Here is a 25958-nt window from a genome sequence, read left to right as displayed (position 1 = left end):
TTAGACCCAAGACCCCAGGCACACATATGCAGGGATCCTCAATAATATATGACAAGAGAGGTCACCACCCCCCCACCCAACACAATACTAGAAACAGTTTTTAAACTCTCTCCACTCTTTTAGGTGCCTCCTAAGGAGTCATGACCAGAATCCCTGCCCCCGCTCGTGATGCCCAACAATAAACGTTTCCTGAGCACTTATCTTGCATGAATGACTTAAGGAGGGCGTCAGGAAAACTCTGGATGTCACTGCATCTTTGGGAATTTTGCCAGTAATTTAGAATGATTATTGCTTGGGAATTTTCACAAAATTCTGAGTATTTCTGCCTTTGCTTTATTGATCTCCCAGGGAGAATTTCAACCTGAGTGATGGGGGATAGCACAACCTTAGTTTTTGAGAATATCACATTGTGCAGTGGTGTTACTGGAATCTTGTGAAAGTGAACCCGGTTGTCAGCAGAGGTTCTGTTAAAGCAGTGACATCGTTCTATGTCGTAGGGCTTTTTTTCTTTTTCTTTTTTTTTTTTTGAGGAAGATTAGCCCTGAGCTAACATTTGCTGCTAAACCTCTTCTTTTCTTTTCTTTTTCTTTTTTTTTTTTGAGGAAGACTGGCCCTGAGCTAACATCCGTGCCCATCTTCCTCTACCTTATATGTGGGACGCCTACCACAGCATGGCTTGCCAAGCACTGCCATGTCCGCACCCGGGATCTGAATCAGCGAACCCCAGGCCACCGAAGCAGAACGTGCGAACTTAACTGCAGTGCCACTGGGCCGGCCCCCACAGGGCCATTTTTCAGAAGAGAGGTCAGGACTAACACCCTTAGCCAGAACATTAGTTTTCCAGTAGCCAAAACCTGCTGAGGCCTGATCACCTTTGAGCCACATTTTAGACTTTCCAGTTAGAAACTCTCCGTCCCAGCCTGAGGGCCTCCTCAGCCTCCCCCGTCCCCAGCCCTCTGTGACTGAGGTACCACAGCTCCACTGTGAGGGATAGAGGTTCCAGCACAGAATCCCAATACCTGGGTTTGCATATGTGTAAACAGCATAACCCATTACCTGTGACAGACAATCAACTTTTTAAAGACTCTTCTCTTTTTAAAGGGTGAGAAATTGTGCCCATAGAAATACCTGTACAAGTCATCTTCATTTGAAAGTACAAATGAATATTTTTTTTAAAACATATGCTATCTCCATGTAAATCATTCAATAGTTCTCTGATTTCAAGTGTATTGTTTGGAAACATAGAATCAGCGCATAGATAGGATGCTACAGGCATCAAAATAATTCGGGGGTAAAACTAGGAAATGTCAGCATCTGAAATGGAAGATAATAGGAATCAGGATAAAAATGGATATGATGAACCAGGTGCAGTCACCCACCCTAAGAGAAGATTTGTTAAATGTGTTTCTCACTCTTACATCCACTCTACAGACATTTAGTGGGTGCCTGCTGTAGACCCAGATGTGAGCTCATCACTAGTGTGATGGAGTTTTCCAAGCCTCTATCTAGGAAGTCAGGTCAGAACTTCAAGGAAAGCTGACTGGAAAGACGCCTAGAAGGAAGGCCAGAGTCTTCTGCTTGTGTTTTAACTTGTCAACAATAATTATTTTGTCATTACAGTTGGTGGGGCTGCATGAAGTGTGCAAAGAGGCAGCTAACAAGAAAGAAGGTGGAGCTTAGCATCAGCGCCCCACTGTTCGAGGGGAGGTGGGCTGGCTGGCCAACACAGGTCTTCTAGTCAGCGTGGTTGCTATCTCCCCAGAGTGCACAGGGCGTCATATATAGCTGATGGTACATTCCATTATGATCATCAATTTTCCTTTGCACAGATGTCATGCTTCTATGAAGCTGTAAGATCCATGAGGGCAGAGATTCTGTCTATCTTGCTCATCGTTCTATCCACGGTGCCTGGCACATAGTAGGCCATAGTTATTTGTTGCTTTTGCATCCAGCAACCCTGATAAACATCTGGTTCCCCATGCAAGCTTTTCTAAGGGCTGGGGGGTGGGCGGGAGGAGGCAGAGAAGATTAGCTACAGAGATGATCTGAGTCTTCTAGTTCACGCACAGCAGTGATTCTCCAACTTGAGCATTGAGAATCACCTGGAAATCTCGGTCAAACACAGACCGCTGGGACCCATTCACCAGAGTTGGAATTGGAATTGGAATTTGCTTGTCTAACAAATTCCCGAGTGGTGCTGATGCTGTTGTTCAGGGGCCACATTCTGGGAACCACTGACATAAAGAAAACGCATCCTGAGTTACATATAGTGTGTGCTTAGTGTAATTCAGTTCCTCAGAACTGGATTATCTTTATTAACTGAGGCTCGGATCTTAGACCTGGAGTGACTCAAAGTGCTGGCCCCAGGAAATACCCAGCACAAAGCTTGAAAATCCATGTTAACAGTGCATATCTATTTACTAGATACACATGTACATATTATTTGCTACAGCAAAGCTAAAAGAAATCCTGGAGAGTGTCTAGTCAAACCTCTATCTGGTAAAAGAAAAAACTGAAGCCTGGGAGGTTAAGTACATGCCAAAAGTCACACAGCTCATTGACATGGCTAAGCTCCCATCCAGCCCTTACAGGAAGACACAACATCTTCATAGACTAGTGGTTCTCACAGTGTGGGCTGGACCAGCAGCATCAGCATCACCTGGGAGCTTGTCAGACATGCAAATTCTCGGGCCTCGCTCCAGACCTACTGAATCAGAACTACTGGGCAAAGGTCCAGCAATCTTGTTTCAACAAGCCGTCCTGGTGATTCTGATGCAGGCTCAGTTTGAGAACCACCAGCTTAGAGTCATGCTTCTCAAGTTTGAACATGCATGAGAAGCAGCTGGAGATGCCAAGGCTTCTTGGAATAGCAAGTGACTCTAGAGCAGGGCTTCCCAAACATTGCTACATGCTGGAATCACTTGGGGAGCTGTCAAATATCCCAAAGCCCAGGCCCACCCATACCAATTAGATCAAGATTTCTGGGAGTGGGAGCCAGGCATCAGTATGGTTTTAAAAGACTCCCAGACGATTCTAGGCTGCAGCAAATTTCAGGGACCACTGATAGAGAACAAGGGGCAACATGAAGCTTTAAGCTCTTAGGAAAGATTCTCTCCTTAACCAGACTCTAGCCAGGCTCCTCGGAGCCCTCTTCCCTGCTAGTCCTCAACCTTGGCCTATAAAGACTTGAACAAACACTGACATAGTTTCTAACAGCTCAAGGCCACAACACCAGGATGACCATAGTTCCCCTTAAAGTGCCTGTCTGCAAAAACTCAAGGCTGCCAAAAAAATTTATTGCTTGTTCCAGCAAACACCTGAATTTGGGGCCTCTGTCTCCAGTCTCTGTGGGAGGGTAGGAGTCGAACTTTGATTAGTGTCAGTTAGCAACCCCAGATGGGTTTCACGTGGACCAACCCTCTCTTCCTGCTTTTTGTAATTTTTTCAATTCCCTGACTCTGCTGAGCCCCTGCTCGCACCCCTCGCTGATCCCTCATTCTCCTTTTAAAATGCCCAGTGACCTCGGGACCAGTCTGGTGGCATAGTGGTTAAGTTTGCATGCTCTGCTTTGGCTCTGCTTTGGGGTTCACAGGTTCAGATCCTGGGTGCAGACCTACACACTTCTCATCAGGCCATGCTGTGGAGGCATCCCACATACAAAACAGAGGAAGGCTGGCACAGATGTTAGCTCAGGGACAATCTTCCTCAAGCAAAACAAGGAAGATTGGCAATAGATGTTAGCTCAGGGACAATCTTCCTTACCAAAAAAAAAAAATTTTTAATTTAAAAAATGCCCAGTGACTTCTGCATAAGTCGAAGTTGAGTCCAGTTCTTGCTGGACTCTTTTCCCTTCTGCAATAGTTATTACTGATTAAAACTTGTCCTTACCTCTTTACTAATATCTGGCTTTACCTTTGACCCTGTTAATATAACCAATTTCAGAACCACTCCCTGTAAAAGTACCGTCTGAAATGGGAAGAAAATGATTTTTTGGCTTATAAACCAACCATGGGCAAGCTGCCTGTGAGCACATATTTTATTTGACTACAGGGTCCAAAAAAAAAGGGGGACATGCAAGAATTCCAAACCTAGAGAGGGAACATTTAAATGCACCAAAGGACTGGAGGGGCCTACGTGAGCTTCTAATCAAGTACAGCCTTGAACAACACAATGTGGTGTAATAGCCTGAACTTTATCAAAGACAGAGATCTGGGTTTGCCTACTCACAAGCTGTGTGACCTGGGGCCTCGGTTTCCTCATTGATAAACTGTAAGCCACAGTGCCTGACTCAAGCTGCCTGCCTTCTTCATACCAAGGGTTCCTCCAAACTCTTTTTTTCACAGTTAAATTCAAATCTTCAGCATCCTAAAAAGCAGAATCCATAAGTATATGCATTAAGTCTCCAGGACATGCCCTAGTTAATTAATCAATGTTTCGGTGACATAATTAAGTGACACAGCATATGCTTTTTTCAGGGAAAAGCACAATTTATTTCTACATTATATTTCATGTCACAAGCTGAGCCATGGACACTACCTGCCAGTATACTACCCTGGACCCTTTCTTTTTGGCCAGCCTACTGGAACCTTCTGGACTGTGCTGGCTTAAATTCTCCATCAGTATCCTATCCTGAGTCATGAACCCCTATGAGAATCTGATCAAAATTATAGGCTTTCTTTCAAGAAAAATGCACATACACATAAGCACACGAATTCAGCATACAATTTTGAGGGGTTCAGAGACTCCTTGAAACACATCCGTGGACTCTGGCTGAAGCCCCTGTTCTAAACCATGGCCTGCAGAGGGCAGCAGGGCAGCTGGAGCCCACATTGAAAGCTGCATTCAGGAAAGCTGGGGACGCTGTAGAACTTGATTAGTTTTTTGAAGGCACTCTTCTTTAGCATCATCATCTCTTCCGGAAACCTAGAGAAGATTCTGACCCGGGAGGAGCCCCCATTCTTCACAGAGCCATCTGAGGGCAGTGGCTTCTGAGCACTCACAGGCACACTATTGCAACTGAGGGAGCGCACTGCCTTCTTCTTATTCTGTACAGACAAATAATTGAACAGGAAGGAGGACAGCTTGTGCTTGGTAACATCTGGAGCCTCTTCTGAAAAGCAGTCATCAAGTGGGTCCGGCAGGGTTTCAAGATGGCGGCTGTCTTCCCTTCTCACAGGACTGGCTCCCACACGCTGAGGCTGTTTGATGATCTTCCTGGTCTGGGCTGAGTCATCTCCTGCCCCATTGACAGATGGAAGGCACATTTCATCGGCCAAGGCTCTGGGGCTCCTGGTTTGGGGGATGAGTTTCTCGCCCTGAGGGCTAGGTTGGGAAGTACAATGCTGCCTCAGAATGAGAGTGGCGGCATCTCGAATGAGATTCCAGTCTCTCAGGATATCATCCCTGGTGGTGAACTGGGATGTCACAGTGAAACGGATGATCAACTTGTCCTGGATAGTGGCCGGGATGAGGAAGAGACGGCCAGCTTTCGCTATTTCCTTTAACACACTTTCTGTGAGACAATTAGGACCCTGTTTGAAGGATAAAGAGAAGTGAAGTCTGTATCACATCCTCTAGAAGCATCCCCAGAAGCCCAGCATTTATGTTTCCAAGATGCCAAATGATCACCAAATAACATCATCACAGACTGTGGAAGATGGCATTACCTTTAGACGAAAAACCACCAGGCCAAGGTGCCTCTTGGCAGGAATTTCAAAGAAAGGGTCCTTTCTGACCAGAGATTCAAAATATTTAGCCATTTCAGTGCCCTAGAATTGTAAATAGAGAGAGAACTGAGATCAATAATCAGGCAAGGGACAACTATGCATAAACTTTCACACTGCTAAATGGGTTTAAACCAGATCACCTTTGAACCATAGAGACCTGAATAGCTTCTGCCTGGTTTTCTTCTCCGCTTGGCTTTGCTCGTATTCCAAGCTGGAGAACCTCCAATGGCTCCCTGTGTCTTGTCGTATCAGATCCACCTTGAGAATTCATGTCTCAGAGCCCTCTTTCAACTCACCCCCAGAACCAGAAGGCATGTGCTTTGCAATCAAGGCAATCTGTCCTCATGTCCCGGCTTCACAGCTTCTTGACTGGCAGAGGGGGCAAGTGAGAGCCGAAACCCAGCCCATGCCCTGCATTCCCAGCTGGGTGCCTCACCCGGGCTGCGTGTGCCCAGAGGAAGAGATGCTTGTTTCTACTACACATAGGGCACCATGTGGGCTCTGGACAGCCTTGCCCCCATCCTAAGCCTACATCTTTCCCTTCCTCTCAAACCTTATCACCTCAAATGCCCTTTCATCTCCTTTTTTCTAACATTCCACAAAGTACGTGTTTTTACATATCATCCCCACTTACACCGTGGAGAAGGCTTTGCACCTGTTTAATGGGTACAGAGTTTCTGCTTGAAATGGTGGGAAAAGTTTTGGAAATAGATCGTAGTGATGGTTGCACACATTACTAGTGTACTTAATGCCACTGCACTGTACACTTAAAAATGGTTAAAATTTGAAGGCCAGCCCAGTGGCCAAATAGTTAAGTTTGCATGCTCTGCTTCGGAGGCCCAGGGTTTCACCAGTTCAGATCCTGGGCACAGACATGGAACCACTCATCAGGCCACGCTGAGATGGCGTCCCACATAGCACAACCAGAAGCACTCACAACTAGAATATACTACTATGTACTGGATGGCTTTAGGGAGAAAAAGGAGAGAAAAAAAGAAAAAGAAGATTGGCAACAGGTGTTAGCTCAGGTGCCAATCTTTAAAAAAAAAATAGTTAAAATTAGAGGGCCAGACCCAGTGGCCTAGTGGTTAAGTTCAGCGCACTCCACTTTGGCAGCCCAGGTTCTGTTCCTGGGTGTGGACCTACGCCACTCTGTTAGCAGCCATGCTGTGGTGGTGGCCCACACACTGAAAGAAAATAGAGGAAGATTGGCATGGATGTTAGCTCAGGCTGAATCTTCCTCAGAAAAAAAAAAGTTAAAATTAAATTTTGTATTACGTATATTACATTACAATCAAAAAATAATTTTAAAGCTTTGTACCATATTAATCTTTCACTGAAGTTTGTCATTTTTTAAATTTCCTGTTTGTTTTTATCTAGGAATATTAACCAAACAGGACAAGATTTGCCTTTTCTTTCATTTTTTTAAAATTTCTCCAAGCATCCAGAAGGATCTCCATGAAAGATTTGCTGAGTAATTGCTATCACCTTCTTCTCACACCTGCTGCTCTCTTTCAGGGAAAGCCCAGGGATTTGGCTAATCATGTCTTCCATCATGATGCAACAAGTGGCTACAATGCTCGTCCAGAACCCCTTCTTCCTCTCTTCACTGCCCAGTCTGTTTAAAATAGTCTCCAGTCCCTGCCAAAGAACTTTCCATTTTCAAGTCCTAAGGCTCTCTCTCAAGGAAAGCACCCTGCTAACTGTTTCCTAGCTGTTTTCTATGTCTGCAATTCCTTTTCTAATTTTGTCATGATTCTCCCCTGTATCTCCTTCCCTCCAGTCCATTTCCACCCACCTGCCCTGCCAATTCTGTATCTTTCTGAGTAAATTTTTCTTAAAGCTACCTGAGTACCATTAAGACATCTCAGGTACAGACCCAGAATCAGGCTAGCTAAGGACCACGAAACTGATGCTTTTGAGCAAGGAAAGAGACCCAGAAGTCATCTTGGTTCGACCTCTTCATTTTCTAGGAAGAGCCAAGGGAAAGTGACTTCCCCAAGGTACAAGTGACAGAATGCAGGTCTCCTGGTCGCCAAGCACATTCTCCTCCCACCATGCTCTGCTGCCTCCTACAACACAGGGTGTTTGCAACGAGATAAAAGCAGAGCCAGGGGAGAGGGAGACAGCACAGGTGACATCCCCGCCACCAGAAACCACCTTCGTGGGTGATGAAAGCAGCACTGCTACCAGTACCCGGTCCCACTCTAGGTCAGGGCTGGGCAAACTACAGCACGCAGGCCAAGTACAGCACCCCTACCTATTTTTGTAAATAAAGTTCTTTAGAAATAAGCTAAAAATATTTACTACCTGCCTTTTACATTGAAAGGTTACCAGTCCCTAGCGTAGGTGATAGGAGATGATGATGATGATGTTGATGATGATGATGATGACTTATTATGATTAGAAGAAGGAAAAAATGGAGGAGGAAAAGGAGGAGAAAGAAGCAGAAGAAAAGGAGGAGGAGGAGGAAGAGAAAGGAGAAGAGGAAATATTCATTGAGTACTTAGTCAAGTATTAGGTCCTGTGCTAAGTAGGGACTTTATATGTTTTATCTCATTTAATCATTACACTAAGCCTTTGAGTGAGGTATTATCATTTTCCCACTTTATAAATTAGGAAAAGAAACATAGAAAGATTAAGTAATTTGCCTAAGGTCACCAAATAGTAAAGGGTAGAACTAAAAACTCAAACCCAGATCCCATTCTCTAAAGCTGTATAACAGAGAGGTACACGACTTGGTTTTCTATAACCTTCAAGGGCTCACATAGTAGAAGATAGCCCAGAACTGTGAAGAAAGGATGCCCTCCACTCTTGAGCAGGGCAATCGCCATCTCTGAGTCTCACCTATAAACTGGGGCTGATCAGGGTGACCACCCCAAGCCTTGCTGTAAGAATCTCATGAAACACTTTAAGTTATTTGTTTTAATTTAAGGCACTATTCAAGTAATAACAATTTTGATCGCAGTCAAGTTGAAGAGATAAAACTAATTCATATCCAACAACTTTGTTTTAGTTCCACCCCTTACTATTATGGGACACTGGTAGTCTTTTGAGGTCAGTTTTGTAAGTGTGCTTGAGTAGGTGATCCTAGGAATGCCAAGGAAGCTGAGACTAGGGCAGAGGGAATAGTCAGGGAAGCTTGTGGCAGAAGCAGAACCTAATCCACTAGCACATTTGGAGAAGGGAGAGCAACACACAGGTGAAGGTGCGGAGGCAGACTGAGGATGGAGTTGGAAAGGGTCAGTGAGAAGCTTGAGCTCAAATAGAGGCTGATAATCAGCTCCTTGAAGGCCAGGCCCAGGAGAGCGGGCCTAGTGTAGGCAATGGGGGAACTGATGGGAGGTCAGGGGTTTGACTTGCAAAAGGCAGCATTTCGGGAAGTTGGCCAGCACCTGCACGGTGATATCCAGTCCTAAGTTGTCAGGGAAAGAGTTTTCCTGGTTACTTGTAACCTCCATTGCCTCATTCCCCAGCACAACCCTCCAGTCTTGAGTCTGAGGATCTAGGGAAAGCACAATGTGCCCAACGTCCCTCAATATGCTGGGTACAGCCACTCACTGATAAACATCCAGTTCGCAAACACCTTGACGTTGATTACAATGTAAAATTGCCAAGAGTAAACCAGTCATAGTTATCACAGCTCCTGCTTCCACCGTTTCATTTTGTATTGTGTTTCTTTCCCTAGGGGCAAGGTGGAAGGGGAAAGACACGCAGTAATAAAGGACAGTGTCTTTGGATGTACCCGGCTGCTTTCACCGATGACATTATCTTTTGCATAGGTGCTTGTACAAATGAAAGAAAAACGCTGCTAGGCAAGTTCTTGGTTAGGTCCTACCCTTTCCATGAAGAATACGACAGTGGGACTATGTTTGTCTCATTTACCTCTGGGCCGCTTTCCTAGCACAATAATTTTGTGGCTGTTGTTGAATTGAGTTTAAATAAATTGTACCAAATAGTCCTTCAATAAATACCTCTTGACACAATGCAGGGGTGTTTGTTCCAGACTTAGTAGGTCTACCTGGCCAAGCCAGGAGAGCCAGGTTTCAGGCATAACCATAATAGCGACTAAAATTTTCAGACAGCCGTGACAATCGGGGTAATTCTAGACAAGATATGCTCCTAGCCTGGCCACACATGCTGCCCTTTGATTTACTTTCTCTTTCTCTCTCTGCGAACCAGGCTCTCAGGCTATCATTCCCCAGGCTCAGTGATAGCAAAAGGAACAGTGAGACACTCAGGCAAGAGGGACAGGTGCCAGGCAGCCCTCGGTGTCATGTCCTGCTCACTGATCCTCTAGCTAAAAAAGAGATGGCGCCTAAATGATGGAGTCCCAGGAGCCCGGGAACAGACCCAGACACCTGCGCATACAATGCAGGTTCCCTGGGCAGGTCTGCAAAGCAGAGGCCAGCCTTCCTCCCCACTAGGACACAAAGCAAACCCGGGCTCAGCCCATAGTCTGTGCACTACATACGTGTCTGACGTGGGCTTGAAGATTCTTCACCCCGAAGGACCGAATCACAAACCAGAGTTTAATAGAGCGAAACCGTCGGCTTAGGGGGATCTGCCAGTGCTAGAACAGAGAACACAGTGCCCAGCGTTAGACGAGGGCACCTGCTCCCTCATGCACTCCTGGGTTTTATCATCCGTAGTCTGCCCAGCCCTCCAGGGATGGACGATGTCACCGTGACTCCCGAAGATGTTGCTAAGGAGAAGCTAAGGCAAATTATCCAAAGCCTACCCCATCATGTGACCAAATCCTGGTGAAGCTGGCCAACACACCCTTGTCTAAGAGCAGGACAAGTGGAAATCGAGTCCATGACCCTGAACCGAAGACAAGATGCCTTGCTTTAAATGCTGCTTTAAACATTTCAACCCAGGCTGAAATTCAGGATAAGGTCAATACATTTTTTTTTCTCTAGAAGAGTCTAAGTTCTTTGAATAGCAGAAAATAAATTTATTTTCTATTCTATTTTATTTCTATAAAATAAATATATTTCTATCCTCCCCCAAAATGTAAAGTATAGTAGTCAAGAGCTCAGATGCTGGAGCCCACAGACCTGGGTCTCTCCTCCAGCTCTGCCAGTCACCAGCCGTGACCTTGGGCATTGCCTCCTCACTGGCTCCTTGTGAGACAGAGAACCAACAGCAACCCCCAGGGCAGCATGTGAAGAGATTCACAGAGCCTCAGAGGAAGTTGTCAGCAAGTGTTGGCTAAGGAGATGATAAAAATTTGAGCTACAGATCACAGCAGTATTTCTGTCTAGAACCAAGATGATCATTATTTCATCTCACTGCCCTGTCCTGATTTTTCCTGTGACATTCCTGTGCCCTCAGGAGGCATCCCTCCAGCTTTCAGATTTCAAATGAGCATCCGCCTCTCAGCCTCTGTTAAACTAAAATTGACCCTTTGCTCCTGGTGACCAAATTCAACAGAGCTTAAAGTCCACGGTTGCAGGCACCTGAAAAATTTCAAACCAATTTCAAATCAATTTCTCAGATCTGAAAACAGAACAAAGGGTTTGGAAAACATCTGCAGTTATTCTGATGAGTAATGTGGTTTTTAATGACCTTTTCCTCAAATGTCAGGAAGCTTCTACCACAATTTCTGTTCACTAAAAATAAATTTTTGTTCCATCAAATATTTATCTACTCATCGACAGGATTGCCAAATCCTCAAAAATGTGCTCACCTTCATCCTTCACCCATTTCCTGACCCAGACACAGTTGGCACATTGCCCCGTTATTGATGGACAATGTGTCTCTCACATCAAGGGCTAAGCCTTTGATTTCCAAGCCAAACACTCTAGTGCTGAGAATCAGCTTGGGGACTTCGGTTCACCAGCAGAGGGCGTCAAAACCCGGAAACGGGACAAAATCTCTGTAAGAGGGAAAGCTTCAACCCCGCTACTTACTAGACGGACACTCTGGGAGCAGAGTGAATGGATTATAGGGGCCATCTCTAAAAACATTCGATTACAGCCAATTAGCTACTTAATTTCACGAGGAAATTAAAAGGAAAGGCAGAGATGATTTTAATTTTGATTTCTTCACACTCTTTCTGTACCCCTAGTTATTCCTCTTGTCACTGTTCCAAAAACAACACATGCTGACCCAGCAGGGTGGGTTCTGGCCAGTACTTTCTGTTGGAAAAGGAAATTTGGACTTGTAAATGGCGCTATGGCTCTTCTTTAACTCAATGCATTCCCAAGCCTGCTCTGGTCCTTTCAAGTTTTGCAGGTCTCTGCCACCAACGGCAAGACAATGTCCCACTCACTAGTCAGGAGAGGAGAGGGCACTTTCCTGATGTAAGAGAATCTAGCCCTGATTGCAGATGGCTCTGGGGCCCCACGGATGAAGACCTTAAGTCTTCTTTCCCAGAATGCTGCTCTAATTCTGGCTCGTCCCAAATATGGCTGGGCTTCTATTTAAAGCTGCAGCTATCTGGGTGCCCCGAGGCTGGGGCATCGGGGAGAGCAGCAATGAAGACCCCCAGCACCACATCAGACAGCAGCTTCAGGATTTTCTGTTAGGAGACTCGAAAATTAAATCCATAAGATTAGAGGTGGAGGAAGGAAAAGCATAAAGCAGCATCTTCTGGATGCAGAAATATAAATAGTAAGATTCCCCCAGACCAGTGCTGGGAGAAGTTTAATATTTTTATAAGTTATCTAGAATACAGAACACACTGTAAAATCTCCAGACTGAGAGGAAGGGACCACAGGAAGATCTTGAGATTATGGTTGTAAACAAACAAACAAAAATTAACATGAAATTCAAAATGGGCAAGGGAAAGATAATGCTTTTAAGTTATGATGGTCCAAGTTCACTTACAGGAGAATGGGCATCATTTTACACTCAGGAAAATAACCTAGAGTTATCCAACAATATCTGCCCCTTGGGGCAGTGGAGATGAGATAACCACTATCCTTCTATTTTATCAAGAGGGCCTTACCCCACCACTGCAAACTTACTGCCTGCAATTCCAATCAAAAAGCTTCAAAATCTAAAGGAAGTGTGAGCTGGTCCGAGGGAGAATAACAAACAGAATCAAGAGGTGGAGATGCTGGAGCTATTTTAGGGCTAAAAGGGCAAGACACTTCTGTTGCCCAAGGAGAAAAGACAGAACCCTCTCTTCACAAAGTATGACCCTCACTGATGTCAGGCATTGCTCCCTGTGCCTCACTGTCTTATTCATTTCATCCTCACAGCAAGCCTAAGAAGCCAGCACCATCGTTACCACCCTCATGCTACAGATGAGGAAACCTAGACACAGAGTTTAAGTCATTTGCCCAAGGCCATGCAAGTTCATAAATGGAGGAGCTAAGATTCAAACTCAGGCCATCTGGCTTTAGTACTTAAACACTGACCCACTTTGCTATATAACAAATACCTAAAAGAGCTTTTAAGAATATCATGTCTACCATTTATTGAGCATTTGCCACATTCTCAGTATTGTGCTAAGTGATCTACATGTACGTTCCCATTTCAGCCTCATGATACCCTTTGAAATCAGTGCCTCTATGCCCATTCTACAGATGAGGAAACCAAGAGTCAGAGAGGTCCACTAAGTTTCCCAAAGCTCACTGCTGGTGTGGCATTCCAAACCAAGCTGGTCTCACTCTGCTCCGCTCTCTCTCCTTGGTCGTGTTACATGTAACTTGTTTGTTTACATCCCTGTCTCCGCTACAATTAAAGGAAGGGCTCATCTTCAAACTGAGGAGTAAATCTGAAGAACTTATTCTCCCCAAGAGATAAGACAGGCTGAGAACGTGGGCACTTTCGAGAGATTGAGGTGCAGCGAGTGAGAAGGCCAGGAATTTTTCGAGGCATCCAGTACCCGTGGCCCACTCCCACCACGGAGCCTCCCACAGGGCCTCCACTGGGGTCAAAAAGATGAAAGTGGTTTAGACAAGGAGCCTCTTTCCACACCCAAGGAAATCCTCCACCCTACCCTGCTGCTGGGTAGGAAGCAGGAAAGATTATCCAGAATGGAGGAAGAAGGCAGGAAGGACACTCGTGGCAGGAAGGACATTTCTGGGAATAAAAAAAAATACCGCAAATATTCCAGAAACGTGTATACTGCCTCAAAGGTTGATTTCATTTTCCAGAGTTTTTAAAGTTTCCTGGGTTTCATGCTATCTACTTAGGCACAGCTTAAAACCAAAGGTATACAGAGGCAATATTATGGAGTGAGTGCACAGAGGGCCGCTCTCTGACGGAAGCCAACAAACAGGAGAGCCTTAGGGGTCAGATGCAGCCAGTTTCCATCTCAGAGGCTGCCCGGCTGGCCACTCACCATGAAGTCGGTGGCCACGCCCGAGTTGGCATGCCTGAGGTAGACGGGGCTCACGCTGAAGGTGTGCTGCAGCTTGTACTTGTCCTTGACCCTGTGGGTTTCCAAGTGGGCGTTAGAGGCTGCAGGCTCTCAGAGGAAGCAAGGCCTTCCCAAGGGCTGGGAGCTCGGCCGCCACACTCACCAGAACCCGGTACAGTCAAAGTGCACCATCATCCACTTGGAAGGATTGAAGGTGAAGGAATCGGCATACTCAATGCCCTTCAGAAACCCCCGGAACTCTGGACACAGGAAGGCAGTGCCAGCATACGCTGCATCAATGTGGAGCCACAGCCCCTCGCTGGCACCTGAGGAGGCAAACGTCACCTGGTTAGGAGGTGGGCCGAGTGGAGGTTGCCACCAGTCAGCTAAAAGGCATCTCTTGCCTGGGCCAGCTCACTGGCGGACTACAAGAGAAGAGCTGGGAAAAGATGGCCTGCTCCGGCTAAATGAGACGTCAAGGCACGTGGAAATAGAGGGACCGAGGGCAGTCAGTGTGAGGAGTGGGACTGAATAAGACGCCGTCACCTCCTAAAGAGAAAGCCTACAGAACCTCACCCTGGCCTTCTTCTCTCACCTGGCACGGAAATCCACTTCCTACTGGCCCAGAGAGCAATGTGAATGCATCTAATGCCCACATTAGAGAGAGGATGTCTCTTTCCTAGTGGGTTTCTTGCCTGGGGATTTTAAACAATCACCTTGGAGTTTCTTTTCTGCCTTTATCTCCCCCCATGGTTTCCCCTGCCCTGCCCTTTTCATTTTCTTAGCCTACACTAGAAAATATTTCACTATGCCTCATTCGCCCTGTGTTTTTGGACAGAGCCTGCTTTGAGTCGATTTCCCCGTACCAGCGAGAGGGTGAGAACCCCACAGCTCTCCCACTGTTGCCTCCTGGGACAGGATGCAAAGGAGGGCAACTCTAACCCTGGGTCACACGGCTGGGAAAAGCAGTGACCTGGCTGCCTGGGAGGAGGCACTTGTGACCTTTGGTGGCTCTTCCCACGCTCTCTGCACTGACTGAGGAGGGGCAAGATAATTCCATAGAGCTGGTTTCATGTTCTTGCTGTAGGGAGCATTCTAAAATTCATTATTCATCTTCCTAGCCAGACAGGGCAGACACTCACAGATGGGGCCCAGCTCTGACAGGCAGTCAAACGCACAGACCCCGGTGGTCCCTAGTGTTGCACAGACCTGGAGGAAGATAAAGGAAGTTATCACGAGAAGGTGGGCTCGTGGGACACATCTGGCCTGAAAAAGGATTTAATCACAGATATTACCTACCCCACTCATCCTACCAGTGCAGTGTGTATTTCACACTATATTTTACCATGTCCTACAGTGAGAAATACATTCTATATAGCAACCTAATACATATATACATGTGTATTTGAAATAAAAATTTCATCAAACAATACATAGTCTGGCTACAGGAATGCACTCTGAGATTTTCTATTATATCTCTTTTTTTTTAATGCTGATGATGACCCACAAAATTTATCTCCTAACACATCAATGAAATACAATGTATTTGAGGACCTTTCTGCTTTTGTTTGCAGCACGTAACTTACCTGAATTCTGCCAAAATTCCTTCCTCACCTCCCAGTTCTATCGTTCTAAGCTCAGAACAATGTTCTGACTTACAAAGACAGGCACCAAGCCCCGCTCCTTGTCCTCCTTGATGGCTTTCCGAAGAACAGCCCCTCGGAGCGAGAAGTTGTCATCCACAGGCAGGAATTTCATCTTCACAAGAGAAATCAAACCAGCCTTTTCCACTGAGGAGTGAGCCTAGAACAACGGAAGAAACCTGTTAGCAGAGTCATCCTGGGATAAGCACGCCCCAGAAACTGCTGAAGCCACACGAAGGGAATCAAAGATAACATCTGAGGTTCATCTTCCCCTGCAGCTCCTGGGGACAACCTCCGAGGCCTGAGCTGCCCTAACCTCCAGCATGCTCATGTCTAGGAGAAAATTGCTCAGTGACTAACTCTCCAGAAGCCAAGCACTAACCTGAAGGTCTGGCCCATGTCGGGCAACTCACCTGGTCAGAGGCGTAGGCAATGAGCCGGGCGTTTAAGGAGGATTCGTCCACCCCAGGCTCAGATGCTTTCATTTCCAGGATTTTGCTCTTCCTTGCTGCCAGCAAGGCGATCAAGGTGGACTCACTGACCGTGCTCTGTAGTGGAAGAAGGATTACCAGTGGCAGCCTCTCCCTGTGTGCTCTTGGCAAATGCCCCCAGGTTTCATGGTTGTGTGTGTGTGTGTGTGTGTGTGTGTTTAATAGCTATTCCAAAGGAAGTATACAGCTCCTGCCTAAGGGGCTGTCCTTCCTCCCCAACTCTGCATTCTCTATTCACAACACCCCACGCATTCCTGGGACACGTCTCTCTCCTCTAATTTTCCAAGGAAGTAATGAAAGCAAATTTGCACCGAATGTCAACATCTTTGTGAAAGAGGCCACAGAGACCAAAAAGAGAACTTCAGCCCCTGCTGGAGACTAGTCTGCTTATAGCTATGTTTGCTTCCATGTAAAATTTGCTTAAAAGAAAGAACTTTCAATTTATTAGTTACAGAAATGGAGTTTGTTTCCCCAGGGATATGCCAAAAAGAGAAGGTTCTGGCCTATGTGAGAGGCTGATGACTTTGGTCTCAGTTTTGTTAACAGTGGCTCTCATGACCTTTGGCTAATATTGCCCCTCCAGAAGACACTTTTCCACGTATAAAATGGAGAGCATCCCTTTAGCTGCCTCCCAGAGTGGGAGTATCGATTCTCCAAAGGAGGGTTAGATAAGATTTTGCTCTGGCCATTACTGTGAGAGTCCTAAGGGCCACCTCAACAACCTCATGGGAATCTCAATGCTTTCTCATCAGTCAGTCGGGCTTTGGTGTCTTTGCTTCTTGAAATCTTCAGGTGACCTACAGCTGATAGCTCCCTGCTAAAAAGCCTGGCAGACAGTGTCACAGGGAGTGGTACAGATCAGATCCCACAAGATATTCAGTGGCTGGAAATTACTCCACAAAAAGGAAGCCAGCAGAATAGTAAGAACAATAATACTACCTTCCATCTGTGTAGCAATTCATAGTTCACAAAACACTTTCTGTCACCCCATTTGCTCCTCATAAAACCTCTCACAGATACCTGTCATTTCTTTCTACAGATGAGGATACTGGTGCTCAGAGAGGTTACAGCACTAAAACATGTTCACATGGCTGATGAATACAGGAGAAAGCACGGTTTGGATTTAGGCCTGATTTGGAATCATTCTTTCACTTACCGGCTGCACGACCTGGGGCAAGTTTTCAACCTCTCTGAGCATCAGTGCTTTTATCCCAAAAATTGGGGATGATGCTATTTACCTACAGGATTCTCGAGATAATTAGATGAAAAGCAAAATCATGTACAGCAGACATTTAGCATGCCCTCCAAGGTATAGTATCTGAACTTAGAACTATCCGCTAACAACCCAAAGGGCCACAACATGCAGTAATTTGTCTTTCTTGTGAGGTTCAGATTTTAATCTTGCTGCAAGACTGGGGTAAGAGAGGGAGCCACTTAGCTAGCAAATGGGCCCAGCAAACTTTCCAGTTCTCATTTCAGGGCAGCGTAGCTATTTTCATTTGACAGAAGAATTCATTTAATCCTCACATCCACTCTTTGAGGGAAATATTAATATTATTATTATTATCTCTATCTTATAGATTATAAAACCAGGAAAATTACACATTAGAGTAGAATTCGAGAACTTGGGGCTTCTCAAAATTCTCAGAACCAAGCCCTCATATATGGATGTCAAGGTTTACAGATGCAAAAGTACCTAGCAATGTGCATGGTCTACAGGATCCACCCAGAAAGCCTCACTATGCTACATTACTCTTGACAAAAAAAAACATATCTGAAGAAGCATCATTTGACAGATATCCAAAAGATAGGGTTATAGGATAAGATCAATTGATTGATGTTGTTAATTTAAGATCAATTGATTGATGTTGTTAATTTCTCTCACTGCCAAGGATCTCCTGGATGTAGGATGGGGGGAAAGAAAGAAGTTTCTACTTGCCTTCTCTTTTCCACTTACCATAAGGTGTAAAATGGGACAAGGAAAGGGAGTTGTCAGATTATAAACTAAGAAACCTGAATCAAGTAATATAGGAAATGTGATAATGTGTTGACGTTTTAATCTTTTTCAAAGAAAAAAGAAAGGAAGAGTAGAGACGGTAGTGACAGCAGTATAGACAAAGTGGCAGTTGAGATGGGAGTGGCAGCAATGGTGGGAAAGGTGACCGTGGCAGAGGTGGGTGCTATGACAGTGGTGGAGTCGGTGATGATGGTGTCAATCATGACAGTGATGATGGCAATGATGATGGGGGTCGCAGTGATAGTGGTGGTGTGAGTGACATGGAGAAGAGGAGAATTGCCCGGGCTAGGGTTCGGCTTATCTTTCACTACTTAGCGCCCATGCTAGGGGGAGCTTTGCCAATGGAGGCACCTGCAAGACGCCTCCTCCTTGGCTGCCAGGGTGGTGGTGCAGGAAATGCTCTGGGAGTCCCAGCATTTTTGCCAGCCAGTCCATGACGTTCATCTCCAGCTCCGTGCACGCAGGGCTGGAAGCCTGAAAGAGGGAAAGCTACTTTATCCAGATAGCCTCAGGACACCAAGATGCCCCACCAGCCCCAGAAACACATCTGTCTCTGCTCTGGTCCTCCTCGGGGCCCTGATGTTATCAATGAGAACCTAACTTATCTTCTCCCTGGAGGTAGGATCAATGTCAGGCCCTCTGCCCCACCCCTACCCCATCCTCTGCCAAACCAAAAACGGAAAAGAATGTGGGGCTTTGGATTCATGTTACTCTCAGTGAGGTAGATTCTCCTATGACTCCAAGGCTCTATGGAGAAACAGCGCTAGAAATGATTGCTTCCATTTGGCTCCCCAAACCCCTAAAACACCCAGCTGAGAAGCATTCTGAAGGCAAGGGGGAAGTGTCAGGACTAAGGAAGAAAGCACTCCTTCCTGGAAAAGACAGCGACTCTCCCCACCCACTGCACACACCTCATAATAATTCAGGCTTAAAATATAAAGCTGTTCTAGGAGATTGCTGGCACATTTAAAGCTGATTTGTGCTTAAGGGGTTATTAAAGGAAGTCTTAGGGCATATCCCTAACCCCTCAAAGACAAGAGTACAGAGGAAGTTGTACCCACAGGCACCAAAGTGCTTAATTAGGGTCACAAACTGTAGCAATAAGCAGATCTCAGTCCAAATCTCATCTCTGTCTCTGTGAACCGTGTGATCTTGGGGAGATAAGTTACGCCTCAATTTCTTCACCTACAAAATGAGGCCAATACTCATGATTCCATAGGGTTAAAGGACAAAATGAGATAATTAATGTAAAGTTTAAGCTCAAAGAATGTAGTCACTGTTAATATTTAACTTGGAATCCTGTTCAGAGACCAGGACAAAAAATGTCTGCCCCAGGATATCACGTCCTGCTCTGTCCCGCATTGTCACTGGTTACAGCTACAGCCATTGCTACTCACCCAGGTGAATCCTAAGCAGTTGATGGCATCAGCCAGCATGTCTCCCAGCAGTGATGGCCAAGAGGTGAGAGCCGGGTAGTAGGCGTGCATGTGGGGGCTCTGCCAGTGTACCACCTAGAAGCAGAGCAGGTACACAGGCAGCACCGGGAGGCATGTCCAGGAGGCTTCCCTCCTCCAGAGACCCTCCCTGGCCAGCGGAAGCACCCACTCTAGAGATGGGCCGACACTTTTAAGACTTTGAAGTGACACAACGCCATAAAAATATGACATGTGCACGGTGTTCTTGCCATCCACATTTCTCACATACTAAGATAGTTCATCAGTGGAGCATTTGTACATACACAAAGACCAGAAAGGAATATGCAAAACGAAAATTGCTACAGTAATCAGAGTTGTGGCTTATGGTAGTGTTTGCATTAGTCTCCAGTGCTTATCCCCAACACTGCCCCTGCCTTGTAATAACAGGAAGGGGAGACCGAACTACAGAAGGGCAGGTGCTTGTCTCACCCAGTTTTTTGCAAAAAGCGTCTTGTCTTATGGATCGCTGAGCTGTCTGGGTACACAGCTGAGGGTCAGGGTCAATGGGTTCAAAGCTGTCCTTAGCTTCCCAGTAGGGATGGAGAGAGGCGAGGAGAGGGTAGGAGAAGGGCCAGCCCAAGGGCCTGGGACCCCTGCCTCCAAGTGAACACCTGAGCCCATGATCAGATTAAACCTGATGTAAGGAGGAGCCAGGTAGACAGGGAGGGCCCTCTATAATGGGTCTCAGAAGCATCTTCAGTGGCTCCTCGGCCTCATTGATCATCTAATCTGGCTTCCTCTTACTGTTCTGCAAACACACCCTGTTCATTTCTGCATTCGTGTCTTTGAGCAGTGCTGTGTCCTCTGACAAGAAGGCACTTTTCATACAAACATGACCCTCCAAAACCAGTTAATTCTTAGAAAGCTATTAAATATTCAATTCCTCCACAAACCTTTCCCCAACTCCCCAGCCCCCTTTGATCCTTTCCCTGAACCCATGGAACACTCTCATTCTCGATGTTTCACCCTACTGAGAATTCATGGGACAACACCTTAGTGTTCCACTGAATGTTTTACCATGCACAAATTTCTTTAATCCTTCAAGTGCAAGGACAGTGTCCTGGACAGCGTGCACAGCAGAAGGAGCATAAGATTCGAGCCCAAGGCCACAAGTTCCAGGGTTGCCTCTGCCTCTAACCAGCTGTGTGACCTTGTTGATTTATTGCAAAACTAATGAACTTAAACTCCGAAGTCCCATCTTTTCATGGGTCTCTTTCGCCATCCAGTCTTAGCTTTTTTTCTTAAAGGGGGTCCCAAAATTTGTATTCAATTCAGATCCCACAAAACCAGGATCCTCCCCTCACGCTTCAGTTTCTCACCATAAAATAAATCCTGTCTCTTGGGGTTGTTCTGTGGATTGGCGTGGGAGGAAACTTGTAAAATGTAAAGCGCTAATGTTAACAGTAAACTTATCACATGGTGACAGACACGTCACATATCCTGACTGGACACTTAGATAGTCAAACCTGTTCCTCCGATTGTCACCAGACAGGAGGCAGTGTAGGTAATTACAGGATCTTCCACTTTCCAAGCATTAACTTATTTAATTCTCACAGCAGCCCAGTGAGGTATGTTCTACCATCACCCCTGTTTTACAGATAAGCATTGGGGCTGGCAGAGAGAGGCAGCACCCTCGTGATCACACACACTTCATTGAGACAGATGGCAGTGCCCAGACAGAAACCCAGGGCTGTCTGATTCCACGGTGCAAGCTCCTAAGCGGGATGGTGGCCTGCCTTCTCCCCTGCGCCGCTCTCTCTCCCTCACCAAGAGTTCATGCCGTTTTTCTAACCAGGGTTGGAATTAAAGCAGAAGGACAGTTTTTCTTCTCTTTGTGTCTAGAGGTGGTAGGGAGGGAAAATTCATCCAGCTTTCAGTGTGGTGCCGGCCAAAATGAGAAAGCAAAAGGCCAACTGTTTGCAGTCTGACTCTCAGAGGCCAGTGCAGCCTGCGAGATGAGATGAACGATTGGGCCCTCATTATCGATGTGTTTAGCGACAGTATTTTGGAAACCCCAGAGAAGGGCTTCCACCCCCTGACCCTATCAAGAGGCAATTGTCTGTTCTTGTAAGATAAATAAGATAAGATAAGCTAGAGAAACGCTTATCAAAACAGACAGACCTCTGGGTCCAGAAATGAGCCTCTTTGACCACACCCTCAGCAACTGCTGGAATTCCTGTCTACCAAATGAAATCAGCTTATTTCCGCCTCTTCTGACAGTTGCTTCAGTCTCACTACCCAGTTACAGTTAGCCCCTCAGCAGATTACATTTTACAGAATGAAATCCGTGAGATAATCTTAGCGGGGACTAGCCTCCTTGGCAGAGCTTTGCTGATATGGAAGTTTTCAAAAGATGCTTACGACATAGCCTGAATGGTCAGAGAGAGAGGAGCATGTGGTTTTGTACAAACTTGCCATCACTTTCTGAGTTTGAATAATTTTTCATCCCCACTTCCAGGCATATTTCTGTCACATCTAAGTTCAAAGCTCTTAGGAAATGGTGGAAGCAAATCTCAAGTCAGCTTTAGGAAGAGCTGCTGGACACATGCGGTTCAGGACACCAGCGCCCCAGCAGGGAGAATGAGAGCAGCCTGTGTGTTGGGGCACAACCGAAGGGCAGTGCCTGGGCGCACAGGCTCAGTCTAGGGCACTGAGTCACTCACTGATGGAGATACCAGCATAGGAGAAAGAGCAGAGCCCTTGGAGTGAGACTGGTCTAGGTTAAAATCTTGGCTCTGCCAGGCACACTTCTGTGATTAGGGGAGGACGATTAACTTCTCTGAGCCTCAGTTTACTCATCTGTAAAACAGGGGTCGTAGGGTCACTGTAGGATAAAACAAGCCAGCCTGTAATGTGGCTAGCTACAGTGCCTGGCACATGGCATGGAGTCCAACAAAAGGGAGCCCTTCTGTGGGAGGAAAACTGGTGCACTTTTGGAATGAGCACCTTGGCACAACTCCTCACTCCAGTGGCCAGGGATATTGTCACACTGCGTGGCGGCAGGCTGTAGCTCAAGCCCCGTGCATCAGTCAGCTTCTGTCTGTTCCCTGGCCCCTGGCTATCACCAGGTTGTGCCTTTTGTCACAGAGCATAGACGATTCAGGGAAAGCCCCTTCCTACTCCTGAAAAGCTGTTCGATTGCAAGACCTCCCCTTGGTGAGTAAAGACATGGTTCCCAACTCACGGAGGAGAAAGGAGGGAGCCGACCACCACACCCGACAATCAGGGGGCCCTTGCGGGTTGTGTTCTCAGCTTCCCTTCTTGCCTTTGGAGTGTCTCCGAATTCTGCAGGGGAGGCCCTGGCTCTGCCTTCAGGGACTATCTCCAGCCTCCTCTCTCCTTCTTGCTATCCACAATGTCCTTTCCCCTCAGACACACTTTTCACTTCTCATCTCATCCCATTAGATTTCCACACTTCTGTCAGACTAGGTCCTGGAATGTAGTCTTTATTCCCACCCAACACTATAGGTCACCTGGCCTCAGAAACCTAATTTCAAAGTTCTGGCCCTCCGCACGTCCGGAAGCTGGGCTTGGGTGTTGGCCAAGTGGGTGAATGGTCATCCCAGGTCTTTCTTCATCATCCTATGCCCCGAAATCTAGAATCACCCTTGTGACTGTATCTCACCCCAGGCATGATGATTTGCTCAATGTCCCCAAAGATGCTGTCCCAGCTGTCAGGTTCCTCCGGAGCGCTCTCAGGCAGCTGGGCTCGCAGGTAGCCAGGCCGCACATCTGGGGTCACCCGCCGCTCCCGCACAGTGCTCAGGTACTGGCAGATGTAATCCACCATCTGTTTGCCTACAAGGGAGGCAAGGAAACCAGCCTCACGTCCCCTGACTGGGCCTGGCCAATTCGTGCCTGCCCCCTCCGGTCAGGGCCGGGAGACTTGGTGAAGAAGAAGATGGATTCATGGGTGGGCAAGGGGGTCTGAGCCCCAGCACAGGCCTTGTCTTCAAAATAAAAAAATGAGTGAGGGAGGGAATGAATCATGGAGGGAGTGTGTGAATGAACAAACAAACAAGAGGGAACGTCTCCAAAGCATAAAACTCTAGCGCCCGAGTAAAATATTTCTTTTTTCTCCCCCTTTCCTTATCCATTACCAATCTTGACCACTTCTCCAAACTTTCTTTTCCTGTCAAAAACAGGACATCTATTAATTCATTACCTTACAAGTTCAGCAGAAATGCCGTGGCTCTTTATATCCAAAAAGTGTTACACACTCATACTCTTACACACGCACGCACACACCCTATACTCTTTGTTAGCAGATGGCAAGCTCCCTGCCAGGTTCTGATTTAAGGAGAAAAACCTACTTGTTCATCATTCCCATTGGACCAGTAATTCCTGCCCTTTTTCAGACCCATGGATTTCTTTAAGAATCTGATTAAAACTGTAGGCTTACACACACACACACAATTTTGTGTATAAATTCTGAGGTTCACGAAATCCCTAAAGCACCACCATAGGCCCAGACTAAGAACCCTGTGCTAGCCTGAAATCTTAGGGAGATGTGGAACCACGTCTTAATCACTTTATCTTAGACCTCCTGCCCCCACCAACACCTCAGTGCCTAGGATATTTTTTAGATGCTCCCAAAAATTTATCAAATGAATAAGGAAGAAAAATAGCCAAGTCAAATACTCGGAAGCCACTACAAATTATTTATTCTTTCTCCCCTTTCATTCCTTCAGGAGAGGGTCTCCATATTCAGTGCCTCTCTTTCTCTTTGAGTCTCTCTCTCTGCTTCTCTCCCTTCCTGTGTCTGTGTTCATCTCTCTGTCTCTCTTGATATCTATAATCCCTCCTTAGTACTCCCCATGCTCCTTTTCCACCCATGAAAAAATAACAAAATTGAGAAAAGGAGAGGGAAGCTGATTTCTTCCCTCTGCACCAGCTGGTGCAAAATTCTTATGAGCAGGACCAGCCCCCAGACAAAACCGTGATGGAGACAGAGATTACAGCACCCTGCTCTCTTCGTTTTGCTCTCCTTCAGCCTTCGCACATCCTGATGCCTCTCGTGACTGCAGCGGAAACCCCCAGAGCTCTGAGAGCTTTGCCCCGAGCCCTCCCCTTGTCCAGAGGCAGGACGAAATGCATTTGTGTTCCATGCCCAGGATAAATGTCCACGAGAACCTGCTGTCAGCTAAATGTGGCTTTGGAAAGAAATGGAAGGAGCTAATGCACATGTAAGTGTAAAGGCTGCTACCACCTGGTGAGTTATGTCTGGGAGGAGGAGAGGGAGGAAAAGTTGGATAAGAACTTCAGGCACTGCGACCTACTAGTGGGGACAAGGATATAAAAAGTCATAGGGAGAGAAATTATAAGCAACTACCTCTTTCCCGCGTAGGACAGCCATGCTGAAAACAGGTTAACCATTTGATTTTGCTCGTCACACAAGCCTTGACACAGAGTAGCTGCTCGCTAAATATTTATGGAATGAATGACTAAATGAAAGAACACTCCTGATAGATTCACACCTAGAGAAATGAATATTAGGAAAGAAAAGATTTTGTAGTGACTACAGAATACTCAGGGAAATTTTTTTTCTATTTTGGAATATGAATAATCCCATTTTTCCATTTAGTGGCTCAGGACTTCAAATCCTCTATTTTGTGGGAAAGTATAAAGGAAACGCGTGCCATAGTAGTGGGGACCTATATGAGTGGGAATATGAGAGGGAGAATGAAAGAGAGGTTGAGAAAAGTTTTAAATTCTGATCCCACATTCCTTTCTCAGTAAAAATTTTGCGGAAGCCAATGCTCAGAAGGCAATTCTAATACTCCAGTCAAATGACACCCCAAATCTCAGGGCTGACCACAAGCAGCAGTGGTGGGGTGGCAGCAAGGAAGAGGGCCAGGGATGCCCATCGCTCACCTCTCTCTCTGTACTCCTCCGGTTCCATCATCTCACTCGGGCTCCTACTCCTTCTCAACAGACAGACCTGGAGGATGCGGAAGGCCACTCCTGGGCAGCAAGTGTGGGCCCTTTATTTAAAGGGTTCGCCTTTCTTCCACCTTAGCTCCGCCCTTCAAAGGCTTTTGCTCTAGGCTTAATGAATCCCACCCCTTCCTCCCCCAGCCCTTGTTGGGAACAGTGACCACAATTTTGGCTGGTCAAGAGATCCAGGATAAAAGGCGCTTCTAAATTAAACAGTGAGCTTAGCAACCCAAAGCTGCAGGCAGCCTCCGGGTGCTACGGTAGAGAGCCCTCCCTGCTTTCTGCCCCTGGCTGCAGACAGGAGAGCCCCAGCCTCCACAATGCTCCCGGGTGGGTAGCCCAGAACAAAGCC

General features: G+C 46.4%; 1 protein-coding gene across 1 annotated transcript; it reads right to left on the bottom strand.

Annotated features, from left to right (window-relative positions):
- Nucleotides 1-4466: 4466 nt before the first annotated feature.
- Nucleotides 4467-25958, bottom strand: HDC (histidine decarboxylase). The gene is made up of 12 exons (XM_001499648.6): nucleotides 25544-25958; nucleotides 23295-23467; nucleotides 19592-19705; nucleotides 18546-18668; nucleotides 16100-16234; nucleotides 15703-15846; nucleotides 15186-15252; nucleotides 14207-14369; nucleotides 14026-14116; nucleotides 10201-10299; nucleotides 5667-5768; nucleotides 4467-5531 (listed from the first exon to the last, which is right to left on the bottom strand). Exons 1-12 carry the CDS (start codon nucleotides 25572-25574, stop codon nucleotides 4785-4787), a joined length of 1989 nt encoding a protein of 662 aa, XP_001499698.2. The 5' UTR covers nucleotides 25575-25958; the 3' UTR covers nucleotides 4467-4784.

This window comes from Equus caballus, chromosome 1 (assembly GCF_041296265.1).
Source record: "Equus caballus isolate H_3958 breed thoroughbred chromosome 1, TB-T2T, whole genome shotgun sequence".
In the NCBI taxonomy this organism is placed as follows: domain Eukaryota; kingdom Metazoa; phylum Chordata; class Mammalia; order Perissodactyla; family Equidae; genus Equus; species Equus caballus.
This window is presented reverse-complemented; position numbering and strand designations above follow the sequence as displayed.